General features: G+C 36.7%; 1 protein-coding gene and 2 pseudogenes across 3 annotated transcripts in view; 2 read left to right on the top strand and 1 right to left on the bottom strand.

Annotated features, from left to right (window-relative positions):
- Window positions 1-10,226, bottom strand: part of CSTF64 (cleavage stimulating factor 64) — a 38,886-nt gene extending 28,660 nt beyond the window's left edge. Inside the window, exons 1-3 of one of the 2 annotated variants that reach the window (XM_088978277.1) lie at window positions 9,164-10,226; window positions 8,877-8,955; window positions 7,974-8,148 (exon numbers count right to left, since the gene is read on the bottom strand). In XM_088978277.1, coding sequence (XP_088834403.1) covers window positions 7,974-8,148; window positions 8,877-8,955; window positions 9,164-9,194 — 285 coding nt within the window. In that variant the 5' untranslated portion in view covers window positions 9,195-10,226. The remainder of the gene's footprint in view (window positions 1-7,973; window positions 8,149-8,876; window positions 8,956-9,163) is intronic. The other variant, XM_088978283.1, reaches the window with a different exon arrangement.
- Window positions 10,227-20,503: 10,277 nt separating this feature from the next.
- On the top strand, window positions 20,504-22,605 carry LOC148876912 (pentatricopeptide repeat-containing protein At4g21065 pseudogene; annotated as a pseudogene). The gene has a single exon (XR_016099019.1). The product of XR_016099019.1 is annotated as a pentatricopeptide repeat-containing protein At4g21065 pseudogene (transcript).
- A 2,025-nt stretch (window positions 22,606-24,630) lies between these two features.
- Window positions 24,631-25,302, top strand: LOC148876911 (FK506-binding protein 2 pseudogene; annotated as a pseudogene).
- Window positions 25,303-26,612: the final 1,310 nt, after the last annotated feature.

Below are 26,612 nucleotides of genomic sequence, written 5' to 3'. Positions count from 1 at the left end.
AATCAAAGGGTTTGGACTCCTCTTCCAAAAGGTACTTTTACTTGCTCTTCTTTTCTAAAATCCCTCAGTTCTAACCCCATTTCCCAAGGATTCCCTGTCAAAGAAGTTTGGGCGCGACCTATTCCCCCAAAAATTGTTGTATTCTACTGGGAAGTCTTCTATGGGAAAATCAATACTTTGGAAAACTTACAGAAAAAGAGACCCTCTCTTTGCCTTCCCCCAAATTGGTGTTCCTTGTGTAAGGCCGAGAATGAGGACTGTTTCCATTTGCTGATCTCCTGTTCCTTTGCTACAGCTATATGGAGGTGGAGCCTTTGTTTATTTGGAGGTAGGTGGTCTATGCCTTCTGATTTAAGCTTGTTATTCAACCCATCTGTCTTTGTTTGGCACACTATAAGAGGTAAGGTCATGTGGAAATGTGTCAGGGCAGCCACTCTGTGGACTCTTTGGGAGGAAAGGAATGCAAGAATTTTCATAGAGAAGGAAAGAGGGTTAGATGAAATGAAGGATTATATCCTAACAAGAGCAATCCATTGGCTGAAAAATGTGGATATCTTTGATGACTTGTGGAGGAATTGGCTAGTAATAGCTAACACTTCAACAAAGAATGATAGAATTCTATCATAATGGGTTCCACCTTTGGAAGGTGTCATCAAGCTGAACTTTGATGGAAGCAGCCAAGGCAACCCCGGGCCTTTAGGTATAGGGGGTATCCTGAGAAATAAGGGCAGCAACACAATTTCCCTATTCTCAGGACCGGTGGGAGTGGGGGATTCCACAAGGGTAGAAATCCTTGCTGCAGTACAAGGAATTCAGATCGCCAAGTGGTAACAAGGTGGCTCCTAAACTTGGATACCACCATTTGGGGCTACAAAGATCTCATAAAAAAAGTAAAGTGATTAACCAACAATATGAGAGTTGAGGTAAAATGGGTTATTAGGTCTGCTAATTCTTTGGTTGATGCTTTAGCCAAACAGGGGGTTTCTAGGGAAGATCCTTTTTGTGCTTCTTTATAAGTTGTTATTAATTTAGAAATCTATACTTAACTAGCCCAGAGAGGTTGCAACTCGTGCCTTTCCTTGCGGACTTTGTACTATTGTCTATTGTTGATTAATAAAATTAATTCAATTATCAAAAAAAAAGAACTAAATAATCGGTCGAATTCAGATATTTATCGAATCGAATCAGATCATATCGGAATTCAAATCCAATTAATTATTCGGTATGAATAGTATATCTAAATTCAACCGATTAGATATTCGAATTATCCGAATTCAATTCGATTATTCGAATATCGAATTCGAAATCAGATTTTCGAATACCGTTTACACCCCTACTCTTGAAATGCCCAGATTAAAAAAGGAACTCCCATCAAAATTCAGTTTCACTTTATTGCCTTCTAGTGGTTTCCACTCCAACCTTACTTTATCTCTTACTCTCAATTACTATGCTACTTTAGACCAGGTTCTTAGAATGTCTATGACTGAGAAGACTTGAAAGCCATCCAAGGGTTTTACCCAATGAGCTACTTTCACCTTGATCTTATCAATCACTTCCTCTATTGTTCTGCTTTTTCCCAAGAAAATCTTGTTATTGAGAAGACTTGAAAGTTATCCGAGGGTTTTACCCAATAAGCTACTTTCACCTTGATGCTATCAATCACTTCCTCTATTGTTCTGTTTTTTTCCAAGAAAATCATGTTATTCCTCTCTTCCCATATTACCCAACAAATCGTTACCTTTGTTGCTTTCCACATCACCATCCCTCTTTTCTTTCGTTGTCTCAAGAAGTCACGATTGAACTCCTATCACATCTCGAGGGGGAACCCATCTGTAGCCAAAGAGAGTAAAAAGAATTCCCAAATTCAAAGCACAAAAGAACAGGATATCAATAAATGAGATAGGGTTTCACCACTTTCCTTACACAAAGAGCACACATGAGGAGAAAGGCAAATGTATGGCCTTCTTCTTTGTAGCATATCACAAGTGTTTACCTTGCCAAGGAACATTTCCCAACAGAAGGCTTGAATCTTCAAGGGAATAGGCTTGCACCAAATTTCTTTCACAGGGAAATCCTCACCTAGGGGGTTGGGGGAAGAAAGTACTTTGAAGAAAGAAGAGCAAGAAAAGAGACCGTCTGGAGAGCCTACCCAAATTCTAGAATCTTCCAGCAAAGGGTCCAAGTGGATTTGCCCTAGAAGGTCTAAAAATAGGATTAAAGACTCACATCATTTTCCCTTAGTCCCCTTCTGAAGCCCAAGTTCCAATTCACACCATTTGGACACGGTGTTCCCAACATGGATATAGCCTCCCCCTTGAGGTTAGATAATGCAAATAGATCAGAAAATTGGTCTTTAAGTGGGGTTTCCCCTACCCATAGATCTTCCCAAAACATAATTTTATTACCTTGTCCCACATCGAACCGGATGGAATTGAGGAAAGTAGGGTAGATTTCATGAATTGCTTTCCAAGGAGAAGCCGAAGAACTAAGGGAAAATTTTTGCATCCCGACCATTTCCATCCACCCAATGAATGCTCTCAATCACTTTGTGCCATAGTCTGTTGCTTTCAAAGGAAAACCTCCAAAGCCATTTGCCTAGTAGAGCTATGTTCCTTAATTGGATGTTCCCAATTCCTAAACCCCCTTGTTCCTTAGGTTTTCTAACCTACTCCCACTTGATCAAATGGTCCTTCCTTTCCTCTCCTGGATCCCAAAGGAAATCTCTCATATACTTCTTTAGCACCTCGCTACCCTAGAAGGGATTCCAAAGGTTGAAAGGAAATAGTGGGGAGGTTTGCCAATGCGGCTCTAATCAAGGTTATTCTTCCACACAAAGAAATATAATTCCTCTTCCGCAGGGTTAACTTCCTATCAAACCTTTCTAAAACTGGTTTCCAAAACCCAATTGACCTAGGGTTTCCTCCTAAAGGTAGACCTAGGTAACTGATAGGCCAACTTCTTATCTCCCACCCCAAGATCTCAGCAAATCTTAGTAGTTCTCCTTCCTCCAAATTGACCCCTACAATTCCACTTTTGGTCCAATTTATCCTCAGCCCTGTCACTCCCACAAAATTATTCAGCAACACCCTCAGATCTCCCACCACTTCCTCATTGTTTCCTTCATAGAAAAAGAGGATGTTGTCTGCAAATTGGAGATGGGTAACAACCACCTGATTCCTACCTACCCTCCAACCTCTAATAAGGCCTTGATCACCAGCTTTTGCTACCATTCTGCTTAACACTTCTACCACTAGGGTAAACAAGAATGGAGATAGGGGGTCACCTTGCATAATTCCTCTCCTAGCCGGGAATAAGTCCTTTGCTGCACCATTGATTAGGATTGAGTAATAAGCTGAACTTTTAATTTTATCAGCAAGAAATTTTCATTAATAACAGAGAAATTCAGTTACAATAGATAAAGATTGCAGAGAGATGTTAATCTAAACTGCAATCTCCAGCAATCAGTTACAATTCTGCCCAATACAATGAAGATCTATTTGCCCCTTGTTTTGCTAGGGTATCCGACATCCCATTTGCATCCCGTTTGACCCAACCAAACTGAGAGTTGATCCTCCTTGCAAGTATGTCAATTCCTCTGAAGATAAATTTGAGCTTCCATTTTTGGCCCAAGAAATGACCAATGGTGAGTCTCCTTCTATTTCTAAGCCTGTTGTTCCTATCTGCTCAGCCATCTTTAGACCTTGAAGTAGGGCTAAAGATTCAGCCTATATTGAGTCACCAAATCCTATTGGTCCTGAGTAGAGTGCCACCACCACATCCAAATGATTTCTAAACACACCCCCTATGCCTGCCCTTCCTGGGTTGCCAAGAGAACTCCCATCGAAGTTTAGTTCTAATTTGTTCAGTGTTGGTGGCTTCCATTCCATACTTACAAATACTTTGGTTGCATCTGTTTGTGCTACTTCAGCCCAATTTCTTAGAATCTCATTCATGGAGTAATTTCTGAATATCTCCATGGTCTTCACCCAATGTGCAGTTTTGATTTTTATGGTTTCAATAACTTCCTCCTTTTACTTTTTCCAGAAAAAATTCTTAGGTTTCTTTCCTCCCATATAGTCCATACTGTAGCTGCTCTTGTTGCCTTCCATAAGCACTTTCCTCTTTTCTTCTGTTGACCCTAGAAAGAGGGGCTGAATAGACTTACCACATCCTATGGGGGAACCCATCCGCATCCAAAGAGAAAACAAACATTCCAAATACCAGAAGCAAAAGAGCAGGATAAGAGTAAGTGGGTTAGGGTTTCACCACAACCCATACAGAGGACACACATGAGGAGAGATGCAATTTTTTTGCCTCCTTTTCTATAGCACATCACAAGTGTACCTTCCCTAGGAACACTTCCCAACAGAAAGCTTGTACTTTTGGAGGGATCGGTTTAGACCAGATTTCCCTCATTGGGAAGTCCACCCCCGTAGGATCAGTGTGAGTGAGCAAATCAAAGAAAGATGCACAGGAAAATAAACCATCAGAAGTTGGGGACCAAATTCTACAATCAGCTATATATTGGTCCAAGTAGACCCTCTCAAGTGTTGAAATCAAAAGCACTAGAGACTCGCATTCATTTTCCCTCAACCCTCTTCTAAAACCAAAATCCCAAGAGATACCCAAATCTGAAAGAAAACCAAACCTAGAAACAGGTTTGTTTTTATGGTTTGATAAGGAGTAGAGGTCTGGGAATTTGACCATAAGAGGCACATCCCCAACCCAAAGGTCTTCCCAGAATAAAACTTTATTGCCATAACCGACATAAAACCTGATAAATTAAAGAAAGGTTGGATATACCTCATAGATTGCCTTCCAGGGAGAATTTGGAGCTGCACTAGGGGCTAGTTTTGCATCCCAGCCATTATCTGCTTCAACGTGAATGCTTTTAATGACCCTGTGCCACAACCTATCTTCTTCACAAGGGAATCTCCACAGCCATTTCACTAGAAGGGCCTTGTTTTTCTTTAATAAGATCCCTATACCTAATCCACCCGGCTCCTTAGGGTAACAAACTTGCTCCCACTTCACTAAACGATCTTTCTTTTCATCGCCTGGTTTCCGCAAAAAGTCCCTCATAATCTTCTCCAACTTCCTAGCTATTTTCACCGAGATCTTAAAGGTGGAGAGGAAATAAGTGGGTAGATTTGCTAGGGTAGATTTTATCAAGGTGATTCTTCCCCCCCAAGGATATATAATTTCTCTTCCACATTGCCAACTTCTTTATGAACTTCTCCAGCACCGGTTTCCAAAAACTTTCAGCTTTCGGATTCCCACCCAAGGGCATACCTAAGTATTCTAGAGGCCAATTTTTCACTTCACAGCCTAGCATATTTGCCATGGCTTGGATATCCCCCCCTTCAATGTTGATTCCAACTACATAGCTTTTTCCCCAATTGACTTTCAGTTTGAAGGCCTGTTGAAATTCATCCACCAATCTTTTTAGATTCCTTAAATTGGATTCATCAAAGCTTTCACAAAAAATGATTATGTCATCAGCAAATTGCAAATGAGACACCACCACTTATGATCTACCCATCCTCCAACCTTTAAACTGGTTTTCTTGGTCAGCCTTGGTGATTTGTCTACTCAAAACCTCGGCCACAAAGGTGAATAAGAATGGGGATAAGGGATCACCCTGTCTTAGCCCTCTTTTAGCCTGGAAAAAATCCTTTGCCATCCCATTCATCAGAATAGAAAAATGTGTTGAGCTAATACATTCTTCAATCCACATCCTCCATCTTTCACCTAACCCCATCTTTTCCATTAGATTCAATAGGAAGGACTAATCCACCATACCATAAGCTTTGTCTAGGTCCAATTTACAAATCAAACCTTTGCCACCTTTTTTTCTCTTAGCTACAACACATTCATTTGCCACTAAGATTTGATCCACAATTTGTCTCCCTTCTACAAAAGCTCCTTGGTTCTAAGAGATAACATAGGGCAAGACAGTCTTCAACCTACCAGCCAAGACTTTAGCAATAATTTATACAAGCTACCCACAAGACTTATCGGTCTGTAATCCTTGGGGGTTTTGAACTCCTTCTTTAATGGCACTAAAGCAATAAAAGTTACATTTGCTCCAGGTGGTAAATTTCCTTCTTGATACAACTCCATAAATACATCCATTAATTCAACTTTCAAAATTTCCCAACAATCCTGATAGAAAGCCATTGAAAATCCATCTGGCCTCGGAGCTTTAGATCTATCCATCGAGAATATTGCTTCATGTATCTCCTCGATACTGAAAGCTCTTTCTAGGAGGTTAGCTTCAGATTTTGGCTTTCTATCCCATTGTAAATCTCCCAATTGTGCATTGTTTTCATCAGAGGATGCAAAAATTGACTTTAAATGATCCACAAAGCACCTTTCAATTTCCTCCTTTGCATTTACTACTCTTCCCTCCACCTCTATACTAGAGATTTGGTTTTTCCGTCTTCTCCTGTTTGCTAGGGAGTGGACTTAAAATGAGCTGAACTTAAGCATCCTTTAATCCAAGACCTCCATCTAACTCCAAATCCCAGTCTTTCTAGTACTTTTAGGAGGACTTCCCAATTAACCAAGTCATAGGCTTTTTCTAGATCTACTTTACCCTTTCGTCTTTCCACGACGCATTCATTGGCCACCAAGATTTGATCCACAATTTGCCTTCCTTCTACAAAAGCACCTTGGAAAGGAGAGATGATCGAGGGTAACATCTTTTTTAAGTCTTTTTTATAAGACCTTTAAAAGAATTTTGTAAACACTCTCGATGAGGCTTATTGGTCTAAAGTCTTTAGGAGTTTTGGCCCCCCTCTTCCTTGGAATCAAAGTGATAAATGTGGCATTTACTCCTGGTTATTCGGTGGCTTCAGGATCAATATCCACTCACAAATTTTCTCTTTTTAATCTCCTAAACCTTAAGTATGGCATATTGTACATTGAGAAACAAACTTTCTTTTATCAATATATTGAGAAACAAACTAAGAAACCTAGATTTAGTGAGGGTCATCCATACCCCTAAGAAAATCCATATTTTGTTTCGAAACACCAGCCTTCTACTATCTCTCTCCAATACAAGATCCAAAAACTCATCTAACCTAAGATTTCCACCCACTGGAAAAGGCAAATACTCTATAGGCCAGATTGATTTGTCACATCCTAGGATCAAGGCACAACAATTGAGCACCTCATTTTTTTTGCTATTTCTTTGAGCCTTGAAATCCATTTAAAACATTTAAATAATTTCCTTTAGGTTGATAGTCCATTTGTCCTCTTCACATAATCAACCATAGCATATGATATGTTTATCTATCACCCAAAAAAAAAAAAGTTTACAAGAGTGCATATATCACCAAACAAATGAAAACATTTCCTAAATGCAATTATGCATGTTATCATTTACGATGAACATCAAACAAAATAGGATTTTTCTTTTCTTTTTTTTTTTTTTTTGAAAAAAAAAAAAGATAGGTATCGAAGTTGTTATTAAATTTCAACAAGAAGTCAATAGCATAAAATTCAACTTAATGACTCAGCCTTAATTATTAATATTTGGTGAAGTCAACAGCATATACTAATAATACCAATAATTATTAAAGGCGACATTTAACAAATAGATACAACACATACATATTAGGGCAATATAAAAAGAGAACCGTCTTGATTCACAGCATCAGAATATATGCATTCTCATAACAATATTTATTATAAAATATAATTTTTATCAGTAGGTATTAGAAAATATATTCATTTTAAGCAGTTGCATGTCCACCCAATTGTTAAGATGCATCCATAAGTTCAAGAAAAAAATATCTGGTAGCCATGTAAGAAATACAAGTTTAAAAATTACTAAAAGAATCATGTAAAAAGTTCAACACTTCATGCACATGAAACCATCCAAGAACAGAGTACCACCATAACATAATAGTAGAGATAGTTTGCTATAGTGAGTTTTCCACCTCATATTGTATGTCTTAATAGTTTACCTGTTCACGATTTCTATCAGCACCTTTATCATTTTCAGCAAAGTCAACCCGTAATTGACGGCCATTAATTTCATAACCCTGGAGATTGCGGCGAGCACTTAGAGCTGTCTCTTCATCCTTGTACTCACAGAACCCATAACCTTTTGGTTTCCCAGTTTCTCTATCAATAACTAATCTGAAATACAAAAATGTTGAAAAGCCAATCAAAAAAAAATATGAAAATAGTATGAATCAAAAAAAAATGTTGAAAAGCATCTCAACCATACAATTTAAAGAAGTATCAACTAAAAAGATATAAATCCACAGCAATCTAAACTATCTATCCTTTTGCCCTCAAATGATCATTCTTTCCCAAGCCATCAATTGTCAGCATAGTGAGAATTTAGTGATTCACAGTTGCATTACATGACAAAAATTATAAATAGTTGTTCACATATGATAGGACAACTTACTATCTTTCACTTGAATGTGAGAATTACTGCCCACTCCCAAGTCATGTGAAAAACTATTTATAATTACCTTCAGAGATCAATGGAGTTCTTCACTAAATTTTCTTAATATTCAGCAATATTGAGCATATGGTCCAACAATACAACAAAAAGGCAGAAAACTTGAACTAGTTTTTGGATAGAATGACAGAAGTGTCCAACAGGTGTCCCTTTCTTTATCTGAGAAAAGATAGTGGGGTTCCCCAATATTTTCTCTGCGAAATTTTCTTCTTCTTCTTATTCCAAGCTTCTGGAAATTACAAACAAAATGCGTGGCCTGATAAGGTCTAATTGTGCAAGCACATAGTAGTGTTCTCAGTAATTCAAGTTCGTTTGAGCATTAATATTCTAAAAGACCAAATTTGGAGGATTTCTTTCTGTGATTAAAATATGAACTTAAAAAATAAAGTCTGACCTAAATGACACAACCGGTCCAACCTCTTCACATATTTGTATAAGCTGTTCTTCAGTCGCATCATATGGTATATTCCCAACTGCCAGGAATCCAAACAACGATCAGATAACAAACAAAACCAGCAAAGAGAAGAGAACGGATCAATATAGCTAACAGTCAAAGCTCCATCTTTTGAAATCTATTGTAAAAAAATTGTAACGCATGGAGAGGGTTGGAACGAAATTCGAATTCCCTCTATCCGTGTCTCAGAGAAAGGAGGAAAGAGGAAGAAAGTGAAGGAGACGAACCGAAAACACAGCGGTGTTGAGAGCTAGCCATCTATCGCAAGAAAACGAATAAGAGCAGGTTGATCTTCTTCCTTCTCGGCATTCTTCGTCTGCACAAGATTGAGAGTTTCGTACTTGCTTCTTTTCCTCCTCCTTCTTGCCCTTCCCTCGGTCTTCGTTTTTCCCTTGTCCAATTTGACGTTGCAGGGCCCAATCGCAGCGCACTGTAGACCGTTGTTGAGATGTTCGGCGGCAAAATCTGCCTCCCGATGTACCGAAAGGGAAAGGGGTTGGTTTATTCAGGAGGGGTCCGTATTGAGTCGGGAGCCAAACCGTTCGGGTTGGAAACAAGATTATAAATCGGATGCTTATGGATGATGGAAGTCGGATGTCGAGCGGGTTATCCAGGTTCTTTCGCAAGGAACCGGTCGGTTGGGCCCACATTTGTATAGGATGAAACTTGCGTCGGTTTTTTTGTAATGTGAAATTAGTACTCGAACTTTTTAAACGTATCATTATAGTACCCAAATTTTTAATAAGTGTCAAGTTAGTCCAAAACTATTACGGACATTATGTATCATATAAAAGGACAAAAATATCCTTCACTTATTATCTAATTTTATTATGATTGGTATTGGATCTTTTTTTGAGGGGAAAAAAAGAACTCGGGTAGTTGGGCTTTGTTGTTGAGGACATCAATCACAGCATCTCGAATACCAGGAAGTTGTTTGATGGCTTTCTCAATAAAACCAACGCAAGTGGAACAAGTCATTCTCAATATTGAGAACAAAGCCTTCACCTCGGATCCTTCCATCTTCTTCTAAACAGGAATGCCCTTGGGGTACTTGGGCAACGAAGGGTAATGCGGTGTCGACGATGAATCTCGACAGCTCTCATTTCAAATGCAAGCTAATAAGAAAAGCTTGTTCGCCATGATGACTTCTCCCTCCTCCTCCTCCTCAACTAATCTTTGCTTCCAAGTTTTTCTTCTGCTTTCCCCAACTGCCCCGACTCCTCTCGCTTCACTCTTAAACTCTGGTTGTGACATTGCATTTGGAAAAACACAAGCAATGAACAATTCATGAATAGATTGTTATATTCAAATTGGTAAAGATTTTATAGACGCCCAACCCCTGGGCTTCAGACACGTAGATAGCAGACGTGCACCTACGACGACCACTTCTTTGGGTACGCTACCTTTTCCATTGGCTGACTAATTGCTCCATTTCCACGTTAGCAACCTATGGGTCCCTCTAATACTTTGAGTTGACTTCCACAATTCAGTTTTATGGCAGAAGATAATGATGGGTGTCTTCAAAAGAAATGATAGTTTTGACATTTTAAAAATTTTAAGTTGCACATGTCATTATGTGATCAAATAACTGATGGTCGATTAACAACAGGGACCAACTTGACACTTTTTGAAAGTTTGGGTATTATAGTGATACGTTTGAAAGTTTGGGTATTAACTTGACACTACCCCAAAATTTAGGATATTGAAGTGAAATTTTTCCTTTTATTTTTCCAGTTTCGATCCAAAATAGATTTATCTCATAGTTAAACTTAATTTGATATATGACGAATATGTGAAACATAATTTGCATTTGAAAACAAGCAAATGGAGTGTATATTAGATAGTGTATGCCCTTAGCTCCAATCAGATTGATGTATAGATACATTTATTGTAAATGAATAAAAGTACATTATTGTTTCATGTTGATATTCGTATGTTTCTATGAAATTATACTTTAAACTAGATACTCGTGTTATTTTAGAATATTCTTAGTCATTGGATAGACTTGGAGAGTTTATCTTGCTGAGGTTGACACTTATATGCTACCAAAGAAGTTGGGGTAGTTTGTCTTTGGTTGAAACACTGAACCCGGACCAATTTCCAGTTATGCCCTAGACCTTAAAGATTGATGGGCAAAACTGAAAAGTTACACATAACCCATAGACTTGATTATGGTACTGCATTAGGTGTTGAATTTGGTTATCTTCGATATACTGATCGGTGAGATCCATTGATGGTCAAAACCTGGGTATGTTATGGCAATTTGAGAATTCATCTGAGTGGGTGATCATAATGATATGATCGGCCCTTTTGTCGGACAAAATGAATAATAGGGCTTACACTCTCTTTGATGGAAACCTAAACTGTTGACAATGGATTTTAACTGTATTTGAAATTTTGTTTTGCAAATATATATATATATATATATATATATATATATATATATATATATATATATATATATATATATATATATTAGTGTTTTATGAAAAATGTTTGCAAAATGTTTTAATTCTCGAGATCCATCCGAATAGAGAGTGTGACACTGCACCTTGTAACCAGAAGAGAGGTCCTTCCTTATAGAGCAGTGTGTGATCATTATGGGCCGAGAGGTTAAGTGTAAGAGACCACTACAAGGTTAATTACTTAATGGGCTTTATCTTACTAAGTCCATTATCCTTGGGTCTTCATAGTATGGTTGAATTCAATAATCATTTAAGTGTAAATTTTGGGCCCATAATGATGTGCTCATGGGTTTACTGCGTTTAGCAATGAACTCGACCAAACATTTTCATAAAGGCTAGGTCGAACCCATGTGGACCTATGTGAGGTCATTGTGGGGGTCCTACGCCATACAAATTAAGTCCAAGTTGGCCATGCAACACTCTTAAGTTGTGAGCCTTATAGCTGATGGGCCTAAGGCCCATAATTAATATGATTAATAAACCTGTCACATGACAGCTTAAGTTGTCATGTGACATGGGGTGAATCTAGATTTGGATTTGGGTATGAAGCACCTAATCTTATAAGTATATAAGGTATATCTCTAATTAGAGTTTAGATCTGATTTAGATCTAGATTATCTCCTAATCTACATAAGAGATTATAAAAGATGAGGGGGCAGACTAGTCCAAGACAACTTCATCTTTTTGTAGTTTTTGGTCCTCCCTGCACCCTTTTGTCTCTTAGTTTTTTTCCAGTTCGACCTCAGCTATCTAGGATTGATATAGATCAATTTTTCCTATGATTTTTGCAAGAAAAATTCTTGAAATATTAGGCTCAATTCCCCTAGTTCAATTCAAGCAATTGGGTTGCAATTTTGTTGAAAACCATGTTGTTGAATTAGCTTCACCTACATACTGCGCCATCTTCAGTGAAGGTTGGTTTTAGGACTGATTTGGGCATCTGCATTTGTGGTATCCGTATTAGGTATAAATCTCACTCTTTGATTGGTTTAAAATATGGTCTGATTTAGTGCAAAACCGACCCTGAAAAATGCAAATTTTCAAAACACAGAGAATTCAATTCCAAGAAAGATTAAGAAATTTTTTAAATTCCGTCCAACCATCTAGCATGATACGACCATCCATATGATGTATCCTAACCCCTCCAATAGTGTAAATTTCAATTCAGGGTAAATTTGCACTTTGCTTCATTTTTGCTTGTGTTTGGCAACATTACATTTATGCATTGACAAATGGAAGACCAATGCATATTTACATTGATAATAAGATGTAAAAGTACATCAATAAAAAAAGAAGTAAATTTGCATTTAAGTGGGCTTTTCATAAAATAAGGCATATGCTTTATTGGAATTTGTATTTGCATCCATTATAACTATAAGTCTGTTTGGTAAGAAGGTAAATTTGTCGATGTAAAACTAACCCAACTTTGCAATTTATATGGAGTGTTTTATACTCTTCATATTTGCATTCACACTTATTGCATTGTTTCCAAATGCAACCATAGAGTCGAATTCAATTTGTTTACATATTTAATAGTCAAGGCAATCCAATTAGATTAAAATATCAATAAGTCTTATATAAAATTATCATAAATTTATATAAACCTCAAACCCAATTATTTTTTTAGATATTTTTAATACTAAAAATTAAATATATCGATCAAATGAAACAAAACCATTATTTGATCCAAATTATTATATAAATCATTCTTTCATATTCAATTTGATCCATTGTAATATGGGTGCAAATCGGGATCGGCTTGAATTAACATTTTACAAAGTTTCAAGCTTTGGTTTCAGGCCGGACCTATTCAAATTTTAACAAAAATCCCATCTTAAGTCCATGCAAGTTGTACCCCTCATTACAAGTTTACAACTAAAATTAAAAAAAAAAAATATATATATATATATATAAATCCAATATAATTAATTTTTTTAGTGGGTGTTTGCCATCATAGCATCTTACAAGCGTTATTGATTTACAAGCATTTGGTTTCAGTGTTTAATCTAAGGGTCATTTGGCAAGTCTTTTTGGGAAGATTTTCTGATAGTTCTGACAGTTAAAAGATGCATTGCATTTTTGCAGAAAGATCTGAGCAACCTGGAGCTAGTTTGTTTATCGAACTTCTTTCCATTCTTTCCGCATGAGAATAAAGCAAGAAAGACGCAAAAATCTCCATTTAGAGCTTCCCGAAATCAGCCCAAAATGGGCTTCTCGCCAGGCCGGACCTATTCAAATTTTAACAAAAATCCCATCTTAAGTCCATGCAAGTTGTACCCCTCATTACAAGTTTACAACTAAAATAAAAAAATATATATATATATTTAAATCCAATATAATTAATTATTTTTAGTGGGTGTTTTCCACCATAGCATCTTACAAGCGTTATTGATTTACAAGCATTTGGTTTCAGTGTTTAATCTAAGGGTCATTTGGCAAGTCTTTTTGGGAAGATTTTCTGATAGTTCTGACAGTTAAAAGATGCATTGCATTTTTGCAGAATGATCTGAGCAACCCGGAGCTAGTTTGTTTATCGAACTTCTTTCCATTCTTTCCGCATGAGAATAAAGCAAGAAAGACGCAAAAATCTCCATTTAGAGCTTTCCAAAATCAGCCCAAAATGGGCTTCTCGCATCTTTTCAATAAACCAATCTTTGGTGGCTAGATTTGTTACAAACCAAATGGAAAAAAGACTACAGTGCGATATGCCTAACTTGTAAACAGCCAAAAGACCGCACAAAAAGACACACCAAATGAGCCTTTTTTTTTTGAAAAGTACAAAAGAAAACTGCATTTGGTGTAGAATAGTAGAAGTAGGTTGATTGGGTGTTTAAAGTGTTTTGATTTATTATTATAACTAGTAAGTGTGCACATGCATTGCACATGACAATTTTAGATGATGATAATGAAAGTAATAATATATCCAACATTTTCTATAAACTTTATGTATTTTTTTTTTATTTTTTGTGCTTTATTGTTATTCATATGCAAATTGCAAAATCCAAATCTAATTATATAAACATCTCATCCAAAATTTTGAATAAGGTGAAAAGTAGTAGTTCAGTTTACAATTTAAACTGAATAATTAAATAGAGACTAAATTCAAAAATAAGTATTTTAGTCATAAGAAAATTTCACAATCTTATTCATATTTTTAATAGTAGTGTAATAATAGAATTGTAGATGTGTTAATTTTTTTCTATACTTTTTTTTTGTATTTTGTGTATGAAAATAATTTTGATATGTCACCCTTACTTTTTGTTTAATATGATAAAAATAAGATATTAGACATGTGCTTGAATGCTTTTTTTGCAAAATTTATGTATTTTTTCATTTTTGTATATTTATGTTTTATTAATTCTTATTATTTATTTATGACATTAAAGGTTAACACGTTTAACTCAAAAGTTGAACTATTTATTATTAATTTTTATATTCCACTTTTTGGTCAATTCTAAATTATGTATTTCATTTTCATTATCAATGAAAGTAATTCTTGTTTATTACACTTATTTTTTCATTTGATAAACAAAAATATTATACATATTTTTTCTTCATTTTGTAATTTCCTATATTTATTTATATTTTTAATTTTTTATCACATAACTATAACTTCATAGGTTGGTCAATTTGATTCAAATGTTGAATTGCTTAGCCACCACTTGGATAAATAGTGGTTTTATTTTTTAGTCAAATTTAAAATATATGGGTTTATATTGCTAAAAATATTGACATAGATCTAATTAGTAGCATTTATTAGTGAAAAATAACTTAAATATAGGATTTAAGTAGAGAAAATGCAATTTAATACCTTAAATATAAGACTTAATGAGAGAAGATTAAATGAGGTGGAAAGTAATAATTGAAGTTACATTTTCAATTATTAAATGAATACCATTAGTAGCCATTTAAACTATAATAAAATGGCTTTCGTACTCTTTATCAAACAAAGAAATAGAGGGTAATTCTATTCAAAAAAAAAGTTTCATACTTCATCAATACTTTTATATATAGTATAAATATATTTATGATGACAACTCCATGACAAGTTTCAATGTGCCACATCACCTTATTAATTCAATATCACCAACGCAATTTAAGAATCATCAAATTTAATGATTCAAGAAATACCTATGTTCTCAAATCCTGAAACTATCATTGTAGCAAGGATCAAGCAAACTTGTGAATTCTCCGGTGCCAAACACCTACTTAGAGTTTGCCTCCTTTATCATCCACTTCTAAATCACTCCTTTTTGTAACAAAAATGTGGGTTGATCTTCACTGTCAATCCTTTCAAGACTTGTAAACATATAAGCCACTTCTCATGTATCCTTGAAAAAACAAAAATTCTAACTTTAATACAATGATGGATTTGTATCCATCGGTAGAGTGCTCGGAAGGGTGCTTAGAGTGGATTTTTTTCCCAATATATAAGGGCCTTCCCCAAATCTGTAAACCCTCCAACCCTAGTGTATGTAGGATTTGATCCGAAGTCTCCACTACAATTAGGAGGCCTTACCAAACCAGTTGGCACATTGCCAGAAACATGGTTAGACTAGATATATCATTTTTTTGTTGGTATTTAGCTATGCTTTTAACATAAAAAGTACGACTTTGTGGTACTGAAAATCACATTATTTTGAATAGCTTGGCTGAGATCACCACGAAAAGATGAGGAATTCTACAAATAATTCCTGATGGAGAAGATGGATGGATTCAAAAACGATGTATGGAAATGAAGATCTCTATAATTGTTGTTTGAGTGTTGACTAGATTTATTTGATGACCCTAAAACCCTAATATGAGCTTTTAATGTATGTATAATGTATTGATAAATTAACTTTCTTTTTATATCTTATTATTATTGAATTAAATATATCCAATCCAATCCAATAACATAATGGAGCCTTTTATTTCTAATTCATTGATTTCAATCCTAGGCCTAGTTTGTTTGTAATGCAATTTCATTTGTGCAAATGCATGGGAAATGCAAATGTACATTCAAGTTATGATCTACTTTGTTTGTTTATAGTGTAAATAGAGCAAAATAAAATTTAGGGTAAGTTACAAAGACCCCCTCCTTTACTATAGGGTCAATGACAATTACCTCCTTGAACTTTAATTTGCGACAAACCCCCTAAATTTTTACTTTGTAACAAATACCCCCTTTGTTATAGTTCTGTTAAATTCAAAAAAGATTCCCATTCAGTTGTTTATTTTTTTAAAACCCCACAAACTACCATTTTCTTATTTATTTGACGGTTTATGATTTGATTAGTTTTTAAAATATAATATTAAAGTCTTCTAGATTCAATATTCAAATGAAATGGTAGAAGTTTCTTTTTGATAGATATAAATTTAAGGTTTTGTTTGGTTTTTCTTAATTTATTAGAGAAATGAGTTGATATTTTTTATATTTTAAGTTTAATAGGGGCATTCATGTTAGAAAAATGAAACAAGAATTCAAATAAACTTATGTTTCTCTATTAGTGAAATGATTCTTGTTATTTTAGCTAGTTTTTGTCTAGAGAAAAATGGAGGTATTTTTAGGTCAATTAAGGCATAAGAGAAAAGGGCAACTAAAAAAAGTAAAATTCAAGTGAATATTTTAGTAATTTAACACATTTTATCATCTTATCTAACGGTTAAGGGAAAATTTATTGCAAAGTAAAAGTTTAGGGGTAATTGTTGAAGGGATAGGAAATCCATCACATGGACGCACAAAGAATGCGGAATAAGGGGGGCGAATTTCAAAAATTTTTCTCTCCCTTCAATTGGGAATCGGATTTCCTATTTAGAAAATCATATTTTCAATGATCATTCTTGAACCATAAACTGAAACAGATATGGACCAAAAGGAGTAGGGAGAGATAATATCTAATACAGAGTAGTATCTCCCAATGGAGGTGTTCACGCCCAAGGAAGGATCCAAAATCTGCTCCCACTGAAGATGGCGCAGTGTAGGGTGGAGCAGAATCAGCAGTGTTCTTCCAAAAGAACTTGACCCTTCTCAAGAATCACCTGGATAGCTTGTGAAAACAACTCCCACCAATCTTTTCTCCAAAAGATTGGAATCAAGGTCCAATCTTGATTTCTACCAAGAACTGTAGGTTGAACTGCTGTAGGTGGCAGCTGCAGGAAGGAGGTGGCAAGAGAGTATTTGCAGGTGCAGAATTCTCTCTTCTATGATTTCAGCTCTGAAGACAAAACTATCTGTTGTTTGCTTGTGTTGTGTTGTGTCTAAAGGCTGCCGCCCCCGCTTCCTTTTATAGACTTAAAGGGATCAACTCCTAATCCCATTAAGAGTTGCTAACCCAAATCATATATAAGGGATAACCCTTATATTATCTACAGATTAGATCAGTCATCTCCTAATCTAATTAGGAAGTTTTCAGATCTAAATCTTATTTAGATCTTAGAATCTCTAAGTGGATAGGGTGTGGGCCCAATCCTATCAATTGATCCATCTCATAATTCGCCCCTTAAGTGACTGATCAAATTAGCCCAGTTCGAAATAGGCTTAAGGCCCATTTAAGGTTATATATTCATTTAGCCTTCCAAACTGCTGCCCAGTTGGGCTTTCTTGTATGGCGTGGGACCCAAACATTAATCTACACATTAGCCACATGGGTTCAGCCCAGCCTTTGTTACAAGGCCTGGCCGAATACACTGTTATGGACAGTGCACCCCCTGAAACCCATCAGATAGGCTCTATGGGCCCAACACTTACCCTAAGTGGTCCCTGGGCCAAGCCACCTTGTAACACCTAAGGACTGTGGGCAGATGCAAGATTAGCCCATCAGGTATTATCCTCAATGTCTTATACTTAACCTCTCAGCCCATAATGATCATACACTGCCTGACAAGAGAGGACCTCTCCCTCGGCTGCAAGGAACAGTGCTGCACTCTCTCTTATATGGATCTCGGGAATTAAAACCTTTTGTAAATCATTTCGAAACCATAATATATATACTTTTATATATCATATAAAATATATTTTGCAAAACAAATCTCAACGATTAAAATCGGTTGTCGGCAGTCTTGGTTTCCATCAGTGAGAGTGCATCCCCGATCATTACCTTTGTTCGACAAAGGGGCTGATCCTGTTACTATGATCACCCACTTAGATGAATTCTCAGACTGTCCCAACATACCCAGGTTTTGACCCCCGCTAAGGATCTCACTGATTGGTACATCAAAAACAGCCCAATCAGACACCTAGTGTAGTATCATAATCGAGTCTAGGGGTCGGGTGTAACTTTCCAGTTTTGCCCATCAATCTCCAAGGTCCAGGGCAATACTGGAAATCTGGTCTAGTTCAAAGATTCAATTAATCTTACACTGTATGTGCCTAGGGTCTCACCCGGTAGCTGAGACAAGCCACCCCAACCGACTTGGTGGCACCACAGTATCAGTCTTGTCAGGATAGGTCTCCCTATACCGACCCACTGGCTGTGAACATTCTAAACTAACATGAGTCTCATTAAGTATCTAGTTTAAGGGTATTACACAGAAACATAACAAGGGAACATGAATCAAATATACACTTTTATTCATTTACAATAAACTCATAAAGTACATCATTTTGATTTAAACTAAGGACATACAAAACTGTCTAACAATTGTCACTTACCCATAATATAAGGGGGTCTTTATTATTTACCCTAAAATAAAGAAAAACCAATGGTGGACCATAATTTATACTCTTTTGATTTATACTTCATACATTGGTACTAGTGCAATAAAATTGCATTACAAAGAAAATGGAAATCATTCACTTTCCAACTTTGCCTGATTTCATTGCCTTACCATCATCATGAGAGATATTCTCATCATAGAAGAAACACAAAAGGACATAATGGGGAATTTTCAACAAAGATTTTCCATGGGGCACATTAATGCTACTAAAGACCTCATTCTTAGGGCAATCATTGCTGACATTAATGTCTATCGCAAATGACCCGTAGTTGAGATGGTAATTAGGGAAATCTCATCTGCGCCCTACAAGTGCCTCACAGCACATCCCAATGGAGATGCTCCCAATACACGGTTGGGATGTGCTGTGGGGTGCCTTCCACTGGGACGCAGATGTGAACTCGTAACTAGCGCCAAAGTCATCCACTTGTTTCGAATTCAACCCAATTTTCTTTTTTTTTTTTTATGACTAACTCAACCCAAATTAAGACAATTTCAAAATTCAAATTCTAAGTATATATAAAAGTGTGTATTATTAATGCATTTTGTATATAAAATCTATACAAAACAAATCTATAAATTTTGTAAATAACACCTGATTGACTATCATATTTATAATTTCAATTGATTGGTCAGAAAATTTTCAGATATATTTTCTTTTCTATATCATAGTCAAACCCATGTGGGGGATGCATATCCATTAATAAAGTTGGTTTGAATGGGTGTATGTTTATAAAAGAGTCTCAGATTCAAGTCTCATAAAAGTTAATTTCAAGTCATTTTTTTTGTAATATATAATATCAAAATTATTTTTAATCCAATTTATTAATAAATTATATATATATATATATAAACATCCCATTCAATCCAAATCCAATCTAAATCCGGCAAATAACATTCAATTGAAGTATAAATGTCATATAATAAAATCGAATTTCAATGTGATTCTATCCAATCAATTTACAACCCTACTTATACAGAACATTAATAGCCATTCTTTATCCATGGTACCGTCTAGTATGTGGTAGTAAAAAAATTCTTCAGATAAATACTCGGATCTTCTTTGATACTGAAAATACATCAGAAAAAATTATAACCAATCAATTGATATCATAAAAATTGTAACTAATCAAGTCAAGTGGTATTCATATTTAATTGGTCAAAGCTCTTTAGATATTATAACTTAGTGCCCTTTAGCCTCCCAACGTTTGGTGATAGCGGGATTTGATCTCAAGTCTATTATGATGAATAAGAAAATTTATCAACTGCGCTGGTTGGTGATTTACCTTTAAAGGTCTGTTTGGTTTATAATTGAAATCAGAATTGTATTCCATCAAATTAGAACCGCCAGAATGGTTTATTATTCCTATCCATTTGGTTGAGACTAAAATCGGAATCAACTGAAATAGATATTTATTCCAAAGGGAGGGGGAGCAAATGACCATTGCTTCAAATGGGAAAATATTATTCCACCATGAATGATTTCAAAACAGTTAGATTCGGATTCCAAACCCCTCTTCTCATAAGTCAAACGAACCCTAATTTAAATCAAAGTTTTAATAAAAGCTAAGGCGGTTTGGGTATTGGAAATTGATGAGTGGCAATTTTAGATATTTAAAGTGATAGTTGTGTACATAGAAGCGAAAAAAAGAAAAATATGTCAATCCCAGTGAAGCCCATGTTAGAGCATGGGTGTTTGGTTGCCGTGATCAAGCGATGTAGGTCACTTAGGGAGTTGAAGACCATCCATGGCCACATGGTACGAAATGGCCTGACCCAAGACTTCTTCCTAACGAGCAAGCTGATCGAGTCCTCAGCCATCTCACTTACAGGACACGTGGACTACGCCCACCGCATCCTCTACTGGACCCACCATCCCAATCTCTTCATGTGGAACACAATTATCAGAGGCTACTCACTCAGCGACTCATCTGCCACGGCCATCTCCCTCTACAGGGACATGCACGCATCTGGCCTTTATGCGAATAGCTTCACCGTTGGGTTTGTTCTCAAAGCCTGTTGTCGGTTACTAAGATTAGATGAAGGGAAGGAGATCCATTCTCAAGTTATAAAGATGGGTTTGGACTCTGAAACTCCTGTGACCAACGGCTTAATGAGATTATACGTAAGTTGTGGGTCTACGGACTCTGCACGCATCTTGTTCGATGAAATGGACGACCGAGACGCAGGTTCTTGGAATGTGATGATTTCTGGGTACGCTCAAAATGGTGGCCCACGTGAGGCACTGGCTTTGTTCAGAGAAATGCAGCTTGAAAATGTGGAGATTGATGGGTTCACCTTGGCTAGCGTTGTGGGTGCTTGTGGACACTTGGGGGCTCTAGATTTGGGGAAATGGGTGCACTCTTATATTGATAGAAAGGGTGTCAAAGTTGACGTTGTTCTTGGTACCTCACTCGTAGACATGTATGCCAAGTGTGGTAGCTTGGATGATGCACATCGGGTGTTTCAAAAAATGAGTGAGAGGGATGTCATGGCATGGTCTACCATGATTGGAGCGTTTGCAATACACGGTCATGGCGAGAAAGCTTTGGAAGTGTTTGCAGGCATGAAAAGAGCTAGGGTGATACCTAACTGTGTTACCTTCACTAGTGTCTTATGTGCATGTAGCCACTCTGGGTTGGTTGAGGAAGGTTTTCAGAACTTCAACAGCATGTGCTCTGAGTATGGGATTGCTCCGCAAATTGAGCATTATGGTTGCATGGTTGATCTATTTTGTCGAGCGGGGCTTATAAGCCAGGCCCAAGAGTTAATCAAGAACATGCCTATTGAGCCTAACGTCGTGCTATGGCGGACTTTACTTGGTGCTTGTAAGACCCATGGTTATAAAGAATTAGGGGAGCACATAAGCAAGGAGATACTTCGGCTGGAGCCTCACAGCGGCCAGAACTATGTGCTTGTGTCTAATGTGTATGCTTCCTTGGGTAAATGGTCTGATGTAGGCAAGGTTAGGAGATTAATGAAGCGTAAACAAGCAAGAAAAGAGCATGGTTGGAGCTCTATAGAGGTGAACTTCACTGTGCACGAGTTTGTGATGGGAGATGATTCGCATCCTGAAAGAGAAGAGATCTATGAGATGTTAGATCAGATGGGTAGGAGGCTGAAGCAGGAGGGATATGCATCAACCACAAACGATGTTTTGCATGATATAGATGAAGAGGAGAAAGAGCACGCATTGGGTCTTCACAGTGAGAGGCTGGCAATAGCTTATGGACTGCTTCGAACGCCTGAGGGGTCTCCTATTCGAATAGTGAAAAACCTTCGAGTTTGTAGAGATTGCCATTCGGTCACAAAGTTGATATCTGGTATCTACAAGAGGGATATAACCATAAGAGATCGAATTCGTTTTCATCATTTTAGAGGAGGCAAGTGTTCTTGCAATGACTATTGGTAAAAGTTTGTATCTCTACTGTCTAGTGACTGTGTATTTTTTCATTCATTCTTTTCCTATCTTTTTCTTAACGAGTACTTTTCTCGCTTACCCACAGTCCTAACCATTTTGTGAGAACCATCTGCATTGCCTTTGTTCATGTCCTGGGAATTGGATACAGATATTCCAAGCTTAAACCAATGCTGAAGATAAAGAGGTTGGATTGGGGCTTTTAGTGCCTGTTTGGGAGGACTTTCATGTGGCTTTTTGGATTTGCAAGGTGGATCCCACCTGGGTAGCCTATAAGCATTGTATGGTAAAAACAAATATGAAAGCCCAAATTAGCTATATTTCAGCCAGAAAAAAATAAGGTTTTCCAAACACCCAAATTAACAAGCCAACCAAAACTTCAGCCTTCTAGGCCCTTATTTGCTGTGAAGTAATAGGTTATTCTGTCAATCTCCAAATTATGGGCAAATTATTGATTCCCCTACCTTATAAATTTGTCACTTACAAGGGGAGGGTAAAACAAAAAAAAAATAAAATAAAAATTTGTGAGATGGATAAACCATAATTTTCACTTTTATTATTTTTAATATTATAAATTAAGATTTGAGACAAAAAAAGATAGTTTTTTGGCAAAAATAGTGGGGCAAGGTGCTTTTTGGGAACATATCAATTGCGAAAAAGTTGATCAAATTAAAAAAAAAGGGAGAATGATGGTTCAGCCCAGGGTCAGAATTTGTAGGTTCAAAGTACATTTTGGGTAAGTGCCAGTTTGGAATTGATGCCAATTCATGGGTGGGTATTGGTGCATGGAATATAGATTTTTGATCTTTTGAATGTTTATAGTTTTGCGGTGGAAATCAGAAATTTGCATCAGGCCTGTCCGTATTTCTCTAAAAAAAAAATCACTCTAATTGGATAACTGAGCAAAAAGTCATGGCCTCTGTAAGTGTGCATATAACTAAAAAAATAAAATTAAAAGCAATGCAGTTTTATTTTATGAAACCAGGACTGATTCACTGGTTCTTCAGTTGGATCGGCCAATATTTCATCATTTTCAGTTTTTAGGGTATGAATTAGCCAATGGACCTATTCATGGTAAAATGCTAATTTTTGTTTCAATGTAAACAAAAAAGTATGTGAGAATTAGGACACCAATATTGGATTATTTGAGATTTGGGAAGTTTTGAGAACACAAACTCAGTTTGGAGGAGATGGAAAATTTAAATCAAAATCCAATTGATCTAAATATATATTGGGATCATTGTGAGATATGGCAAACGCTCATTACATTTGAGTAGATTTTGTCCACTCTCATTATTCGTTGATTGTGACCTTCGATGGCTGTGGATTAAGAATACACGGGTAAATTTTCAGTTCACAATACTTCCCAAACTTCGATGGCTGTGGATTAAGGGAAAATTCCAGATTAGTATATTGTAGTTTCAATTTAATACCCAAACTTCAAAACGTTCCACTGTAATATCTGAACTCTAAAAAACTGTTGATTTAGCCCACACTGTTAATTACTCCTCAATTACATTTGGAAATATCAAAATTACCTTTCAAAAGAAGACTGTTCATTGTCTTCTTCCTTGAGATTGAGATTGAGAATGGAGATCATAGATTCGTTTTGCAAAATCTTCTACCTTGGCCACAAGTCTGTACACTCCTTCGCAATTAGTCCAGTGATAGCAGACCCTTTCATTTCTCCCTTGCAATTTACAATCACCCCAGAATTATCTTCGAAGTACATGTGGACACTACTCTTTCAGCGTTGTGGCTTCCTCTGACGAACAATAACGACAGACATAACAGTTGGTTGAGACTTGAGATGCACTTACGAGGCTGTCCAAGAGGAAGCGGGATCTGCTCCTCACAAATGGGTGCCTCACAGGCACATCCACTGTGCATTGAAAACATCTTCCATGAATAATAACTAATAAGTACGGAAGATGTTCTTAATGCATGGTAGGATGTGCATGTGAGAAGAAGATCCAGTCTCCTCCAGGAGGCCCTTCCCGGTGACAGTTGTTTGAGAAGCTAGCTAGCTGTTCATTTGCAATGCATGCTCATGAAGTACACATGGTGAAGTGGCCACCACTCACCAGAGAAGGAAAAAGAATGGGTGCGACAGAGCATGGAAAAGATGGAGCCTTGCTATTTACTGATGACTGTATCAGTGCTAAATGTGATGGTCTTTTCAACGTTTTTTATTTCTACCAAGAATTCTGGTGACGTTACGGATCTGCAGTTGGCGTGAAGTTTAAGCCAGAATGTTGTGATGCTCCTACAGAGGTGATAGAATCAAAGTACACTACCGGGGCAAACTCACAGATGGAACTGTCTTTGATTCCAGTTTTGAAAGAGGTGACCGAATCGAGTTTGAGCTTTGGCAGTGGACATTGGACAAGTTATTAAACAAAGGGCTTTTGGGAATGTGTGTGGGGGAGAAGCGGAAGTTTAAAATACTTGCAAAACTTGGTTATGGGGCTCAAGGATCCCCGCCTACCATCCCAGGTGGACCAACACTGATTTTTGATATTGAACTTGTTGCGGTGAATGGAAAAACATCTAATGCAGAGAAAACAACAGGTGGAAAAAGCGAGTTATAGTCAGAGGAATAATTCCTCAAGTGTTATATGGTAGCTAAATTTTTACGGGTTTCCTTCAGTTACAATGTTTTTGTTTCTTTAACAGTCTGACCATTTTGATCTGATTTCGAATTCCACTCGCCCTCTGTACCATGCTGTGATCGGAAAATTTATATCTCTGGCTTTACTAAAAGAGCAACCTGCAACTGCAATGGAGATTTTCCTTTAGGTGATCTGATTTCAAATTCCCCTTAGATTTCAGCTGGGCAAAGTAGCCATGTCAACTACTATCCATAACCACCCACAATTTAAACAGTATCCAACTCCAAGGACGATCCTGCCAAGAAAGCTGCCAGCATCACCTCTCATGTCATCATCATGAACCACCCAGGCCAGATCAGAAATGGTTACGCCTCTGTGCTCAGGCCCTCCAGGCTTCCCGATGGAACATTATGATGACCTGAGAGGTGAATAGATTTATTGTTTCTTTCAAAGGGTAGTTTTTACATTTTCAAAAAGTTTTAAATCGCACATGTCAACATGTGATATAAATAACAAAGGTAGTTTTTTAGCTATTTTCAAAAGTTTTAAATTGCACATGTTAACATGTGATATAGATAACTGACAGATAGTTAAGGGTGAGACTAAACTGACAGTTTTTGAGAGTTCAAATAGTACAAGATATTAATCTGGAAATTTCTTACTTTTAAAAGTTTTCTCTTGTTCTAAACAAGTTGGTGTAATCTGGAAATTTCCTACTTTTAAAGTCCTCTCTTGTTCTAAACAAGTGGTGTTAATTCTTCTGTCAAGTTAGCTCCTCCTTTAAACTTTTTGTTGGGGGCCTTGTGGCGACTCATCAATGATTTTCTCATGGTAAAAACCAACTTTGGAATGCATAGACCTTGAAGATTTATTTTGCTTTCTTGTGATTTTCGCTTGCTATTTAGTTTGCCTCACCTGTGGGCCTTCGACCATCTGGTCCTTTGATGGGTTCCTGGCCTGATAATTTTCTTCACTCTTCTTACTTTGAAGAGGAAAAGGAGGCCAAACAATTGCTTAAATGGTTGTGGTGCGAGGTTATTATATATGGTTAATGGTTTGCAAGAACAGAAGGATCTTTGACAAATAAACAAATTCTTTTTCAATGGATTTTTCGCCGCCAATGCGATAATAATTCTGAACCCACTGCTCCTACACATGACGATTCATGTGATCCTTTCTAGAAATCGAATTTCTTCATGGACAGAGTGTCACCTGTTGTGTGATAGGGGTACTTTCATTTCTTGTTATTTATTTATTTGCTTCTCTCTATCATCTCCAATTTTTGGGTGCCTCTGCAAGTAAACGTCAGAGCTCCTAGCAATTTCAAAGCACTGCAAACAGCTAAGAATTGAAAAAAAAAGCACTGTTCTGTGATACGATAGCTGTTATTTTGGCTCTAAATTCTGCTGGTTAAAGTATTTCATGGCAGTCTAACTAGATGAAATTAAGAAGTGTGTCGATATTGGGCCTGTAGACTTCTTACATG

Source organism: Nelumbo lutea, chromosome 1 (assembly GCF_056320005.1).
Source record: "Nelumbo lutea isolate HS-2025 chromosome 1, American lotus-T2T, whole genome shotgun sequence".
NCBI lineage: Eukaryota > Viridiplantae > Streptophyta > Magnoliopsida > Proteales > Nelumbonaceae > Nelumbo > Nelumbo lutea.
Note: the sequence above shows the minus strand (reverse complement) of the source record. Positions and strands in the feature narration are given on the sequence as shown.